The sequence below is a fragment of the Mustela nigripes genome, unplaced genomic scaffold, assembly GCF_022355385.1.
Source record: "Mustela nigripes isolate SB6536 unplaced genomic scaffold, MUSNIG.SB6536 HiC_scaffold_148, whole genome shotgun sequence".
Classification (NCBI taxonomy): Eukaryota; Metazoa; Chordata; class Mammalia; order Carnivora; family Mustelidae; genus Mustela; species Mustela nigripes.
Genome location: NW_026739562.1, coordinates 10,448,591 through 10,463,498, shown reverse-complemented (window position 1 = coordinate 10,463,498; position 14,908 = coordinate 10,448,591). Strand labels below are relative to the sequence as shown.

Sequence of the window (14,908 nt, the reverse complement as noted above, 5' to 3'; positions counted from 1 at the left end):
ATGTTCTTTTGCATCTCCTTATTTCACAGTTCAAGAAAAAATTAGCTATAAATGTGATAATTACTGTTGACTTCCTGAAATCTAACACAATCTGTTTATTCATTTACCTAATAGGCATTGCAGTTTCTTATACTCCAGTACTTTCAGAAATTATAAGAATACAAGGTGGATGAAAACATTCTCCCTAACCTCACCAGTCTTGCTGATTCAAGCAGAGATAAGTCACTAAAAACATTGTGGAGAAAGGACACAGTATAAATAAATGGAGGAGCACAACCAATTTTCCAACTGGAAGCTAGTAAAATTGTACATGTAGTGAATTCTTCATATACAAATTTTTAAATGCATTTATTTAATGAAAAACTACAGCAAGATTTGTATTTACTTCCCAGCTAACACAAGAGATGACTTTCTAACTTCTGGAATCTTCTTAACTCATAAATGAAATTGATACATTTTATGATATCAGAACATCTCAAGGACTTTAAAGATACCATGACATCAATAGATAAAAGTAGATGGGAGAAAAGACTTGCATTTCAGAGGATATACACAGAGTTAATATCAAAATACACACATAGATTTAAGCAAATAAAATATAGAAGACAAAGAAACTAATGGCAAGTGGGTAAATCATTTAAAGAAGTATTTATAGGAATAACCAACAAGTATATCCTATATGCTGAAACATATCTGTAAACAGAAACATAGGAACTGAAATAAGAGCTTGATTATGAAAGTGTGACCTGGGATTCTTCAAAATCACTCATTCAAGTTTGTGGATGCTACACCACCCTCTAACTTCCACAGATCAGCAAACAATGCTCAGAGAACATATCAATTGAAAGCATCTGTAGAGTTAGAAATATCTTGCCCATTAAAATATCCCTAGGCCTGAAACTAGTTTCTAAAAATACTGTTTGAGAAAATACATTTATCCTGTATCTTTATATATAAAAATAGCCAAAAAAGAGTATTACAGAACTGAGCTAATTCCCACATATTCTAATAACCATAAAGAATCGCTAATATAGCTGTTATCAGATTCACTCAGCAGAACTTTTAAAAGACTGAATCCCAACACCACCAAGATGTAAAATATAAAGTCTATTTTGGAGTCTTACATCTAATTACACTTCCTAGGATACCTGCATGCTGAAACACCTTTCAATTCAAGGTTGCATCCCTTCTCCCTTCTCTTTTGTGCATTGATACCATCTCTGTGCACACAGATCAAGAAAACACATGCATCATCACAGGATCTTGAACTGTTTCCATGTGAACAATGCTTTCTATGTTTGCAGAAAGTCTTATTCACTTCAGTCTTTCAGAAAAACGTTACCTCAAATTTCTGGGTTTTTCAAATGAATACAAAGGCCGTATAATCTAAACAAGTCTGAATACTGGTTGTGAACAAAAAGACCCCAAATCTTCATTGATAGCAGATTTGTCTCAATAACAAAAGAATGTTAAACCAAATTTTTAAGTTAAAGAAGAAGAAGAAGAAGAAGGTGGTCAAGTGGGCACCTGGGCGGCTCAGTCACTTACATGTCTTTCTTCTGCTCAAGTCATTATCCCATGGTCCTGGGATGAAGTCCTAAGTAGGGCTCCTGGTTCAAAAGGGAGGTTTTGTTTTTTTTTTGTTTTTTTTTTTTTTTTCCTCTCTCTGCCTCTGCCCCCTCCCCCTCTTTGTGAGTTCTCTGTCTCATTCACCCACTAGAACTCTCTCAAACAAATTTTTTAAAAATCTTTTTTTAAAAAAAGTTTAACTTTGCAGGAGATAAAGTTGTGAATTGTTAGAAAAGTTTATGTGGTTATGTGGTCAGTTATACTGGTCTGTCTTCACAAAGCATAGTTAAACCTTGGATTCCCTGTATGGAGAATAATTGCATATACATACTTCATTGTGTTTTGAATCCTTCCTTTCAATTCCTGATAAAGCCGGTCATTGAACACTGATCCAAAGACTCCTAGATCAAGACAATGGTGTGTAGACACGTTACCTGCATTTGAACTACTACACAGATTGTTCAGTCATTGAACTGGTACATCTCCAAGACTGATTCTTCCCTAATTAAATTCATTGGGACCTTCATCATAATTGTGAGTGTAGACCTGCATCTCCAGAGATGCCACCAGGATAATAACCATGTACAACAGGACTTAAACTTTTCCTCTTGGGGAGAAATCACAAAAGAACAACTTGAGATTGAAACACCAAAAGAGAAATGTCCAGTGTGGACGGAAATAAAATATGTAAAAACTCTCTTCTTTCTTTCATTTTTTTAAAGATTTTTATTTATTTATTGGACAGACAGAGATCACAAGTAGGCAGAGAGGCAGGCAGAGAGAGAGGAGGGAGCAGCCTCCCCACTGAGCAGGGAGCCCGATGTGGGACTCGATCCCAGGACCCTGGGATCATGACCTGAGCCAAAGGCAGAGGCTTTAATGCACTGAGCCACCCAGGCACCCAAAACTCTCTTCTTTCAAGCATGACTTTCAAATTAGGCATAGCTCTTCTGGTTACACTTAAGCTATGTCTTTGTACACAGATACCTAAACTGACTTCTATGGCATCACAAAAGTAAATTGTGTCTAACCCGTTTAAAAGTTGTCCAAAATGTGGATAAAGCAAGATTCTCCCCTAAGGGGAAGAGTTTTGAGTTTGTCACATAAGGGCACATAGACAAGTTGATAGATCCTGTGTTACTATAGGAGTGGGGAGGGAGAAAACACTGTGAGAGGTTTCCACTTACCTCAGAGTGCTCAGAGAATGTTCACCAAAATACACACTACACTTGGCCGAAAAACAAATTGCAATGCATTTTAAAGGACTTAAATCATACAGAATATATATAATGAAATTCAAGAGAAATATAACAGTTTCCCAATTATTTACAAATTAAACAACATAAATTTAAATTACCACGAATTAAAGAAGATATATCAGTGAATAGTTTTTATTTATTTTTATATTTGTAAGACTTTATTTATTTATTTGCCAGAGAGAGAGAGCATGAGGGAGCAGCAGGTAGAAGTAGAAGCAGAATCCCCACTGAACAAGGAGCCCAGTGAGGGACTAGATCCCAGCACCCTGAGATCATGACCTGAACCAAAGGCAGGTGCTTAACTGACTGAGGAACCCTGACATCTCAGTGAATAGTTTTTAAAATGAAGTTTCAACAGAATGATAACGAAATGTGTGTGTGTGTGAGTGTGTACACCGGGTGCAGTTAAAGGAGTGCTTAGAAAGAAATGGATAGGGGTAAATAGAAGTATTAGGAACCAAGAGACATGAAATGAAGTCAAGCTTCTATCTTAAGAACCTGAGCAAAGGAAAACCAAAATAAACCCAGAGAACACTGGGTAGAATGGAAAAACTAAATAAAATATAGAAACCATAGAAAGAGAAATTAGTTGAATAGAAACTGGAATACAACATAGAATATATAAAATATATAAATCCAGGAAGTTGTTCTTTCAAAGATTCATAAAACTGATACATTCCTAGCAAAATGGATAGAACCATATTGCTAGGATTGAACTATAACCAAAGGATAAGAATCAAGAATTAAGAAAGCTCCATCCCTCTATTCTGCTGATCTGAAAATGACAACAACAGAGCATCATAAATGAATTTATGCCATCTAAGAAAGTGGAGCTCTGTTATGAAAGATACAACTTTCTAAATAGACACAGAAAAATAATTAAAAACTAAAATAAACTGGGGTTTCTGGCTGGCTCATCAGTAGAGCATGTGATTCTTGATCTTAGGGTCATGAGTTCAAGCCTCATGTTGGGTATAGAGATTACTTAAAAAATAATAATAATAATATTTCTGAACTGGAATAATCTAATGTTGTTAAATAAATAAATAAATAAATTCTTTAAAATCCATCCCCTCCTAAAACAAAAATTTCACCCCCATACAAATTTATCAATTATCCTATATAAAAATTTATCAAAGTGTAGTACCAATCTTATATAAATATGTTCATGAATAAGGAGATATTAAAATACTCCCTGACTCATTTTATTCATCCAGCATAACCCTTACACCTGGAAACAAGAACATCACAAGAAAAATGATCAGACTAATCTTTTAAATTTCCCTATTCAAAGACAAAATAATTTCATACCTAGAAAATCTCAAAGGATCTACAAAGAGAGTTACTAGAATTAATTAATGAGTTTAGTAAGGTCATAAGATACATACATGATCCAAAAACTTAATCACGTATCTATAAACTAACAAAAAACATTTGAAACTTTTTAATGTGTCACTTTAATAATAAAAATCATGACATCCTTAGGCATAAAATACATAAATATATGCTGTTATATGCTTAAATTACAAAATATTAATGAAAAATATCAAAGGAAAAGTATTTGGAGAGATATACCACAGTCAGGAATTGGAAGGCTATTTACTGCTAAAATATCATATCCCCTCTAAATGATCTATAGATTCAACACAACTCTCAACAAAATCCCACTAATTGTTTATACATTATAAAAATATGTTGATTCAAAAATTTATCTAAAAAGGTAAAATAACAGGATTCCTGTGTGGCTGTTTGCTTAAGCATCTGCTTTCAGCTCAGGTCATGATCCCAAGGTCCTGGAATTAAGTCCAGATTCAGGCCCCTTGCTCAGTGGGAAGACTGCTTCTCCCTCTGCCTGTCCCTCCTCACACACCCCAGCTTGTCATCTCTCTCCCTCCCTCTCTCTCAAAAATAAACAAGTAAATAAAATATTTTTAAAAGAAAGGTAAAATAATAGAATAGCCAAATTTAATTTTGAAAAGAACAAGTTGAAGAAGTTAGACTACCTGCTTTCTAGACTTACTATTTAGTATTGGAGAAAGGATACATATGTAAGGTCAATGAAATCAAATAGTCTAGAGACAGACCCTCATATTTGATGACTTATGATAAGTGCATGGAGGCAATTCAATAGAGAAATGATAGCCTTTTCAACAAGTGGTGCTGCAACAAAAGGGTATCTATTTGAGAAGAGTGAACCTTGATCAATACCTCAAGTCATAAATAAAAGTTAATCCAAAATGGTTCATAGAGCTAAATGTAAACCTAAAACTATAAAACCTCTCCATGAGAACATAAGAGAAGATCTTTGTGACCTTGAATTAGACAAAGATTGTCTAGGTATAACAATAAAGGCATAGTCAATTTAAAAAGTGATATCTTGAACTCCATAACACAAAAATGATTCTCTTTAAAGGCATTTTTATTAAATGAAATATAACACACTGATGGTGAGAAAATATTTGCAAATTATATATCTGATAAAGGACTTTTCTTCAGAATACACTAACTCTCAACTTTCAATAATAATAAACAACTCAGTATACAATGGTCAAAAGAACTGAACAGATATTTCACCAGAACAGATACATCAATTGGCAAAAAATGCACATGAAAATTGTTCAACATCATTAACTATTTGAGAAATGCAAATTAAAACCACAAGAAGATAACACTACTGACTATTCAAAAGGCAAAATTAAAAACTTGATAATGTCACATTCTGACAAAGAGAAAACCTAGAAATGTTATTTGATGCTGGTAATATGCTATGCTTTAGAAAAGTAGTTTAAAGCTGTTTTATGAAATCATACAGCTACCATAAAATCCATCTCTTCTACTCCTAAGAATTTACCTAATTGTAATGGGAACTTATGTTCATGCAAAAAAACCCTTTAACTGAATGTATATAGTGGTTTTGCTCATTATTTCAAGTATCTGGAAACAACCAAACTACCTATTAATTGAAAAAGGGATAAATAAACCTCTCATATAGCCATAGGATGGAATAATATTCAGCAATAAAAATGAATGAACTATTGATAAACACATTACGCATAAGTCTCCAATGCATTATAGTAAAAGAAAGAAGCCAGATTTAAAATACTACATACTAGACATGATCTTATAAATAAATAACCCTAAAATCTCCACCAAAAATTGCTAGAATTAATTTTTTAAAAATTCAGCAAACTTACAAAATACAAAATGAACATACAAAAACCAGTTGCATTTATACATAATAAAGACAAACTATCCAGAAAAGAGGTTAAGAAAATAATTTCATTTACAATGCCATCAAAAAGAATAAAATATGTAGGAATAAGTTTAACCAAGGAAATAAAAGATTTTCACCCTTAAAATGAAATGACATTGATGAATGATATTAAAGATATGAATAAAGGGAAAGATAACCTGTGTTCATGGATTGAAAGAATAAAGTTGTTAAAGTTTCCATACTATGCAAAGTATCTACAGCTTCAATAAAATCCCTATCAAAACTTTAATGGCACTGAAAAAAAAATTCATATGGAACCACAAAGACCGCAAATAGCCAAAACAATCTTGAAAAAGAATAAAGCTAGCAATATCACAAAATACGTTTCAAAAGTAGACTAATCAAAAGGTTATGATTCTGACATAAAAACAGGTGTGCAGACCAATGGAAGAGACTAGAAATCTCAGAAATAATCCCATGTATATGCAGTCAACTAATCTCTGAAAAGGGGAACCAAGAATACACTATGGAGAAAGGAAAGTCACTTTGTTGTGCTGGAAAACCGGATATCAATAAGCAAAAGAGTGAAATTGGACCTGAGCTACTGTTTGAATGTCTGCATACCCCCAAATTAATATTTTCATATCCTAATGTCTGATGTAATGGTATTAAGAGATGTGCCTTTGGGAGATGATTAGATCATGAGGGCATGAAATAAATGCCCTTATAAAAGAAGTGTTTTGGTGAAGACAGAGAAGTTTACCCTTGTATGCTTTTGGTGGGAACATAAACTGGTGTGACCACTAGGAAAAACAGTGTGGAAATTCCTAAAATAGTTAAAAGTAAAACTATCCTATGAAACAGCAATCCTACATCTAGGCATATATCGAAAGGAAATGATGGCAGTATTTTGAAGAGATATCTGCACCCAATGTTCTTTGAGTATTTTTCACAATAGGGGTGCTGGGTGGTTCAGTGGGTTAAGCCTCTGCCTTCAGCTCAGGTCACAGTCTCAGGGTCCTGGGATTGAGCTCCACATTGGGCAATAGACAAATTACAAATAAATAAATAAATAAATAAAAATAACAAAAAAAACCCTCTATTGATGGATGAATGGACCAAAAAATGGGGCATTAATAAGTAATGAAATATTATTTGGCTATAAAAAAAGAAAATTTTGCTTTCTGAGACATCAGTGAAGGAGAATGTTAAGTGAAATAAGCCAGATACAGAAAGGCAAATACTACATGATCTCAGTTATATGTGGTAGTTTTAAAAAAAAGTCAAATTCATAGAAGCAGGGAAGAGAATGATTATTACCAGTTACTGGAGGTTGGAGAAATGTTCAAAAACTACCAACATTCAGTTATAAGACAAATAAATTATGAGGCACCTGGATGGCTGTCAGTTAAGCCTCTGCCTTTGGCTCAGATCATAATCCCAGGGTCCTGGGATCAAGCCCCTCATCAGCTCCCTGCTCAGTGTGAAGTCTGCATCTCCCTCTCACTCTGCCCCTACCTACCCCCTGCTCATGCTCTCTCTCTCTCTCGTGTTCACTATCTCAAATAAATAATTTATTTTAAAGATGAAAAAGTTCTAAGGCTCTAATATACAGCATGTTGGCTCTCCTTAATAATACTGTATTGTTTACTTGAAATTTGCTAAGAGTACATTTTAAGTGGCCTTCATGAAGAAAAAAAAATTATGTGAGGTAATAGATGTTCTCGTTAGCTGGTAATGGTAACCACTTCACAATGAATACATATATCAAATCATCACATATTGCATCTTTTTTTTTCTTAAATATATACAATTTCGATTAGTCAATTATACCTCAAAAAGCTAGAATAAAAAAGAATTTTATACTGTATGATTCAATTTATATAACATTTTGGAAAAGATAGAATGATAGGAATAGAAAGGGATCTGCATTTGTCAGCATAGGGTTAGAGCCTAGGGTAGAAGGGGAGTACAATGATGCATGGGGAATTATTTGGGGTGATGAAAAGTTTGTACATTGGTTGTGATGTGGTTACATAACTGTATGTCTCAAAATGTACAGAACTTAGACTAAAAAGGATGAATGATGTACTGTGAAGATTACATCTTATATAATAGTGAAAAAAGGCAGATTTTCCACATTGAAACAACAGACACTTGGAAAGTAGAAGATAAGATTCTATTTGCAAACAACATAAAATAAGTTTACTCAAAAAGACTAAATTTACAAAGAAACATACTGGGTCTATATGAACACCAAAGAAATCTTGTTAGATGAAAAGAACTGCCCAGTTTTTGGATGAGAATTTTTAATTCTCTAAAGCTAGTAACTATTCCTAAATCAACTCATACTGAAAACAAACTAAACATAACTTTTACTAGAGTGTCCTATTAAAATTTTATTTTCAAACATAAATATGTTTAAAGAATAAATATGGCTCTGATAAGGAATGGTAAGAAGGAGTACTAAGCTTATCAGATATCTAATTGCCTTCCAAATTAAGTGTAATTACATTATGTCTTAAATGGCAGGATAAAATAAGTATATATCTCTACAAATGCCCACCTAGAAAAATAAGGAAAATTTAATCCCTAATTGAGAACTTACATCAAAGTGTAAGTTTTGATGGATCAAAAATTCAGCATATAACACCACAAAACAATTGAACAATTAAATGTTGAAAATCATGTGGAAGAATATTTTTTAACATTGAAATAGGGAAGTCTTTCTGAGAAAGATACAAGGTCAAAGAAAGTATTAATAGATTTGATTATGTATATATAAAAGTATTTCTACATGGCTAAAGATATTCTGTACAATATAATAACATCCAAATTAAATCATAGACCAGAAAAATACTTACACAATGGTGAAAGGGATAATGTCTTTAGTGCATGATTAAGTCATAAAAATTCATATAGAAAAGAGCAGCAATCAAACAAAACATGTAAATGTCAATAATAGATAATTCACAAAGATGAATACAAATAATTTTAAATACATGAATCAAATTCAATTATATTTACTGAATTTCAATTACAGTAAACAAATGAAATACAATTTTTTTAGCAACCATAATCTCAAATACTAAAAATATTCATCAAGAACTTGTTGTTGAGAATGTGCACAAACTCTAAACTGAAGGAAGTAGCATAGTTTGGTATAAGCTTATGGATGGCACTTTGGCTATAACTATGAACAACAGCAATTTTAAATATATCTACCAATTGATCAAACAATTGCACTGCTAAAAACTCATAATTAGAAAATCTCTAAAAGACTTCACTGCAAAGCTTTTTATCATAGGAAAAGATTCAGGAAAACAGGACAAGTACTGGAAACACTAATGTAGCTATATCTTTATTAAGAATTTTTAGGCAGTAGAAGGAATCTAATAATGAGTTCTATCTGTGCACTGGTATGGAAAGATCTTCAGGAGGCCAAGTAGTAATTACAAAGGTTAGACACAAAGACAAACACATACATGAAAATGTGATTTTTTATTAGCAAAGATTATTAATTGGATAATCTTAGGAACAATAACAATCTTAGTACAATGATGCATATGGAAGAACAGGGAGACTGGTGAGGGACAGATAAAATGTTCATTCCATACCATTTCCTCTTTGTAAGGATTCTATTTTTAATATTTATTTTATCTATTTTTTGCTCAGGTATATCTTAAAAGTAAAATGTTACACAAAAACTTCATATGAAAAGAAATTAAATAGAGAAGATAGTCTCTATAAAAGAAATATTTTAACAATGAAAAGAAAGAAGATAAAAGACAAGATACTGACCAGAAATTGAATTATGAATGAGACAAAAAGTAACAAAAGTAAACATAGCAATTAATTATGAATTAGTAAAACTCTATAAATATTTGACTCTTTCACTGCACATTATCTGTTGACTATGACTGTAAATGCATTTACAGTAAAATGGACTTTAACATTTGTGGAGATTGACACTAATGTTAAAATGCTTCATTCATGATAGATGATGCACTTACTTACTACACAGCATTTGTCATCTCATAATTTCTCAGTGTTAGATCAGTGAGTTCAGCATTGGGGTTATGACTCTAAAATATACACTTGTCGATGAGGAAGGTCTTAGCAGGTCTTACATACATGAAAATACATGGAACAAAGAATAAGACCACCACAATGATGTGGGAACCACAGGTCTGGAGGACTTTCTGCCTCCCTTCTGAACTAAAGTTCTTTAGAGAATTCAGGATGACACCGTAAGAGATGAGCAAGAACACAAACAAGAGATGAGCAAGAACACAAACAAAATAGTGCAAATCGTCCCTCCATTGGCCACCACTAATGGGTCAATGACATATGTGCCAGTACAAACCAATTTCATTAAGGGGTACATGTCACAGGCATATTAAAAATACAGACTTATTAAAACTTAATATAACCATATAAAAACTTCCTCACTAATTCATTACCTATTGTTGAATCCCTGCTATAAAGGCATTACACCCTTAAATGAAGTCTTACAAGGTATTACGAGCCTGACATTCTAGCAGGAAGGAAAATTTATTATAACACAATAATCCAGTTCAATCTTTAATTATAAATAACTTAATTACTTTGAAAAAAAAAAGGGAATTCAGAATTATTTTGGGAATACTTCAGCATTCTCAGAAAATGGACCCAATGTAAAGAGATTCTTCTTGTGGTAGATAATATACTTATCTACTAAAAGATATAACATTTCTACTCCAGAGCTTCTTCATAGCATTTGTCATCTCAGAATTTCTCAGAGTGTAGATGAGTGGGTTCAGCATGGGGGTTATGACTGTAAAAAACACACTCAATGACTTGTCAATGGGGAAAGTCTTAGCAGGTCGTACATACATGAAAATGCATGGAACAAAGAAGAAGACCACCACAGTGATGTGAGAACCACAGGTCTGGAGGGCTTTTCGCCTCCCTTCTGAACTAAGATTCTTTAGAGAGTACAATATAAAACCATAAGAGATGAGCAAGAACATAAACACAATAGTGCAGATCATCCCTCCATTGGCCACCACTAACAGGCCAATGACATATGTGTCAGTACAGATGAGTTCCAGTAAGGGATACATTTCACAGATGAAATGATCAATAACATTGGGACCACAGAATGGGAGCCCATAAACAGTGCTAACCTGAATTACTGAATGCAGAAAACCTCCAACCCAGGACACTACCAGCAGCACAACACACACCCATTGCCTCATGATCACCAAATAATGCAAGGGCTTGCAGATGGCCACATAACGGTCATAGGCCATCACTAGTAGAAGAAAGACCTCTGAGCCACCAAAAAGGTGTTCAGTAAATAGTTGAGTCATACAAGATTGGAAGGATATGGTATTTTCTGCAAACAACAAACCTGAAATCAATCTGGGGCAAATGCAAGAGGAATAAGTGACATCCATAAAAGACAAATTAGCAAGAAACAAGTACATAGGAGAGCCCAGGGTCTTACTGACTGCTATAGTCACCACAATGAGCACATTGCCCACCACAGTCAAAATATAGAAGAGCAAGAACATAACAAAAAGGACCTTCTGTTCCTTTGGATCCTGGGTGAGACCCAAGAGGACAAAGTAAGTTACATTGTTTCTTGGGTCCATCTAGTCTGGATGGGAGTGACTTCTTGTATTAGAATCAGGTGATCTACAAAACAGGGGAGAAAGCCTTTAAATGTGTTATAAGGTTAATCTTTTATTGATTCATTCAGTTAAAAGATTGTGTAAAAGATTGTAAAAAAAAAAATAGTCAGGAGTACCTATTTGTGTCACAGACAGTGTGATTTCCAAGTTGAACAAGTCATGGTTTCCTACACTCAATGATAGCATATATAATAATATTCAATGAAATAAGTGCCAATATAAAGGTAGTCACACAGTGCAAAGGTCAAGGGTAAGAATATATCAACAAAACAGCAATCAAAGATGGCTTCCAAGAGGAAGCACGCCTTCCTGAGATTTAAAGAAGTGGAAGGATAAGAGGACAATGGATCCATGCAAGAGTGCACAGTTTATAAAGTCACAAAAGTGAAATACTTGAAACCCATTCAGGGTAACTGACATATTCAAAGTGAGTGGAACAAATTAGGAATAGAAGTTGCTGCCCTGAATTTTTTCTTCCCTCACTGAGACTTCTTTCTTAGACTTCTTCTTTGGTTGGATATGCCCTCTTTCCTTGACCAGTAAATGTGGAACCTTTCCAATGTTGGGTCTCTCCTTTAATTTTTAAACTTCATATATGCAGCATCTCCAACTCTGAACATCTCCAATTGGATATTAATTCAGAAATTATAAAACTAAACTTCTAATTTTCAGTCACAAATGTAGGTGTTTACCATCTGACTAAATGGTAAACAAATCATTTTCCAAACAAGAAATATCACCATGCATTTCATGCCTTTCTTGCTCTCATATCACATATTGATAACTTTAACAAATCTTATTAGACCCATTGAAATAGATCACCAAGTTGGTTATTTCCCTTTTCTTCCCACTTCTGGCCACTGCACTAGACATCTGCATTTCATTCTGGCCTCCACCAATTTTTTTTTTTCCCTAACATAGCCCAAGTGATCCTGTTTAAATCTGATAGTGATCTGATCAGCCCACTGCTCACAACATCTGCAGTGGATTCTACTCACTCACTCACTCACAATTTAATGAATCACATTTCATATTTACAGTAACAGAAACTGTAATCCCCATTCCACAGTTGAACAAACTGAGATTCTGAACATCTATTTTTCCCAAGTTCACCCATTTTGAAGTGGTGAAACTAGAGTTAGAACCCAATTGTGCTTTATCTCAAAGTGATCTAACTTTTACATAATAAAGGTACTCACACAATTGCAAAGCCTGGTTTCCACTTTACTGTTAGTCTTACCTTAAGAAGACAAGTCCACAATCTGAAGGTACACTTTTTACTCATTCACAAGAAACTAGAAATCTTTTGTCATCCAGTTTAACAAGAGTGGACAGAAAGCTGCATTGTTACTTGAGGACCTATTTTATTTCATTCAATTGTCTGTCCATTCTCTCCGTGGAATCTTCCGGTTATTCAGAAGATTGCTTTTATTTATATTGTAGATTACTTCCTAAGAATTCCAGGTTCCACAGAGAAAAACAAAAATTTAGCACAAAAATTTTGGATGATTTATCTAAAAGACAAGGAAATCCTATCCTTACATAAAAAGATAGCAACCAGACATTTCCAACGGAGATTTTTCTCAAGTAATTTCTTTCGTACTAATTTCTAAATAGGAAAATATCATTCAAATCTTTATTCATCTTTACTCTGTCCTTTTGCTTTAGCTCAGATTGGTAGACCTGGTATTTTTAAGAAACATTCTTGTGTTTTTCATTAGATAATGCTTTAAACCTAACAGAAACCTCCTCAAAAATGTGTACCAGTTTTTAGGAGTATAGCATATTCTTCCCAATATGAGCAAAGAACACTGGGCATATTATCCCTTCTAACCACATTCCTCGTTAGGCCTAGAATTGGAAAGTGTCCAAGACTGATTCTTCCTTAATTAAATTCACTGGGAATTTCCAGAAAAACTCTAAAAAATATCTCTATAAAAATACTAGGAGGCCAAATCACATAATTAGGGTCAGAAAGATGTAACATAAAAATATAGCTTTAGAACGATTGTAAGACGACTGCCAGTCAAGAATAAAATTTTAACCCAGTCATACTGTGTTAGGGAAAAATTTTTTCATATATTTTCCCACTTGTCATAGTAAGTTTTTCTTTTCTTTCATTTAATAGTAAATTTATCCTGCCCTAAATTGTGGTTAGATGTTCTAGATATGTGTTTATATATAAAATAACCATTAAACTATTAATTTCTTTAATTTGGAGCTCCAATCTACTGCCAGAAACCATGCTATGAATGGTAACTAAAGAAATAGGAAAATTATGTAAAAGTTCCTTCATGCATGGACCTTATATTCTTATAATAGAGTCAGACAGTAAATATGGGGACAATTTACTAAACTAAATATAGTCTTCACTATGGCTAATAACAGAGCAAACAAAGTATACTCAGGGAGATTACTGCTATGGAAAAGGTGACCAGGGAAGGCCTTTCTTCAAAGGTCATGTTAAAGCTGAGATGTAAAGTTAGTAGCTACCATCAGAAACACTATTTTAGGTAGTAAAATTAAGTGAACATTCTAAGTAATGTGTTCTCACTTCACTGATGGCACGACCTATATGTAGAATAGGCTAAAAATTTCATAGGGATTTTATTCCAATGTTATTATAAAATGGAGTGGTGAACAGGGACACTCTTATCTTTTCCTTGATTATAGTGGAAAAGCTGTCAACCTTTCCTTGCTGAGTGTGATGTTAGTTGTGGTTCTGTCATATATTACCATTATTGTATTGACGTACATTCCTTCCATACCCAATTTTTTGAGTTTTTTTTTTAATCAAGAAAATAAATTGAATTTCTCTGCGACCATTTAATAATCCATAGAGGATTAAGAAAACAATTTCTTTTACTAGAACATCAAAAAGAACAAAATACTTATGAATAAGCTTAAACAAGGACCCAAAATTCTTCTACACTGAAAAACTGCATAGTGTTGTTGAAAGATATTCTAGAAAACACAAATTAAAGGGAGGAAAGACACTCGTGAATTTATATGGTTCATGGTACTAAGTTGTAGTGTTAGCTAAGGCAATCTACAGATTCAAAGAAATTCCTACTAAAATAAAAAAGAAATGTTTTTGCAGAAATAGAAAAATCTATCCTAAAATTCAGGTGGAAACTCAAGGCATGCCAAGCAACCAAATAACCCTGGGGTAACAAACAATTGGAGGG

The 14,908-nt window shown here is 33.5% G+C and overlaps 1 protein-coding gene across 1 annotated transcript; it reads right to left on the bottom strand.

The window, feature by feature from the left end:
• Positions 1–10,751: 10,751 nt before the first annotated feature.
• Positions 10,752–11,681, bottom strand: LOC132008418 (olfactory receptor 4A47-like). The gene has a single exon (XM_059386969.1). It carries the CDS (start codon positions 11,679–11,681, stop codon positions 10,752–10,754), a length of 930 nt encoding a protein of 309 aa, XP_059242952.1.
• Positions 11,682–14,908: the final 3,227 nt, after the last annotated feature.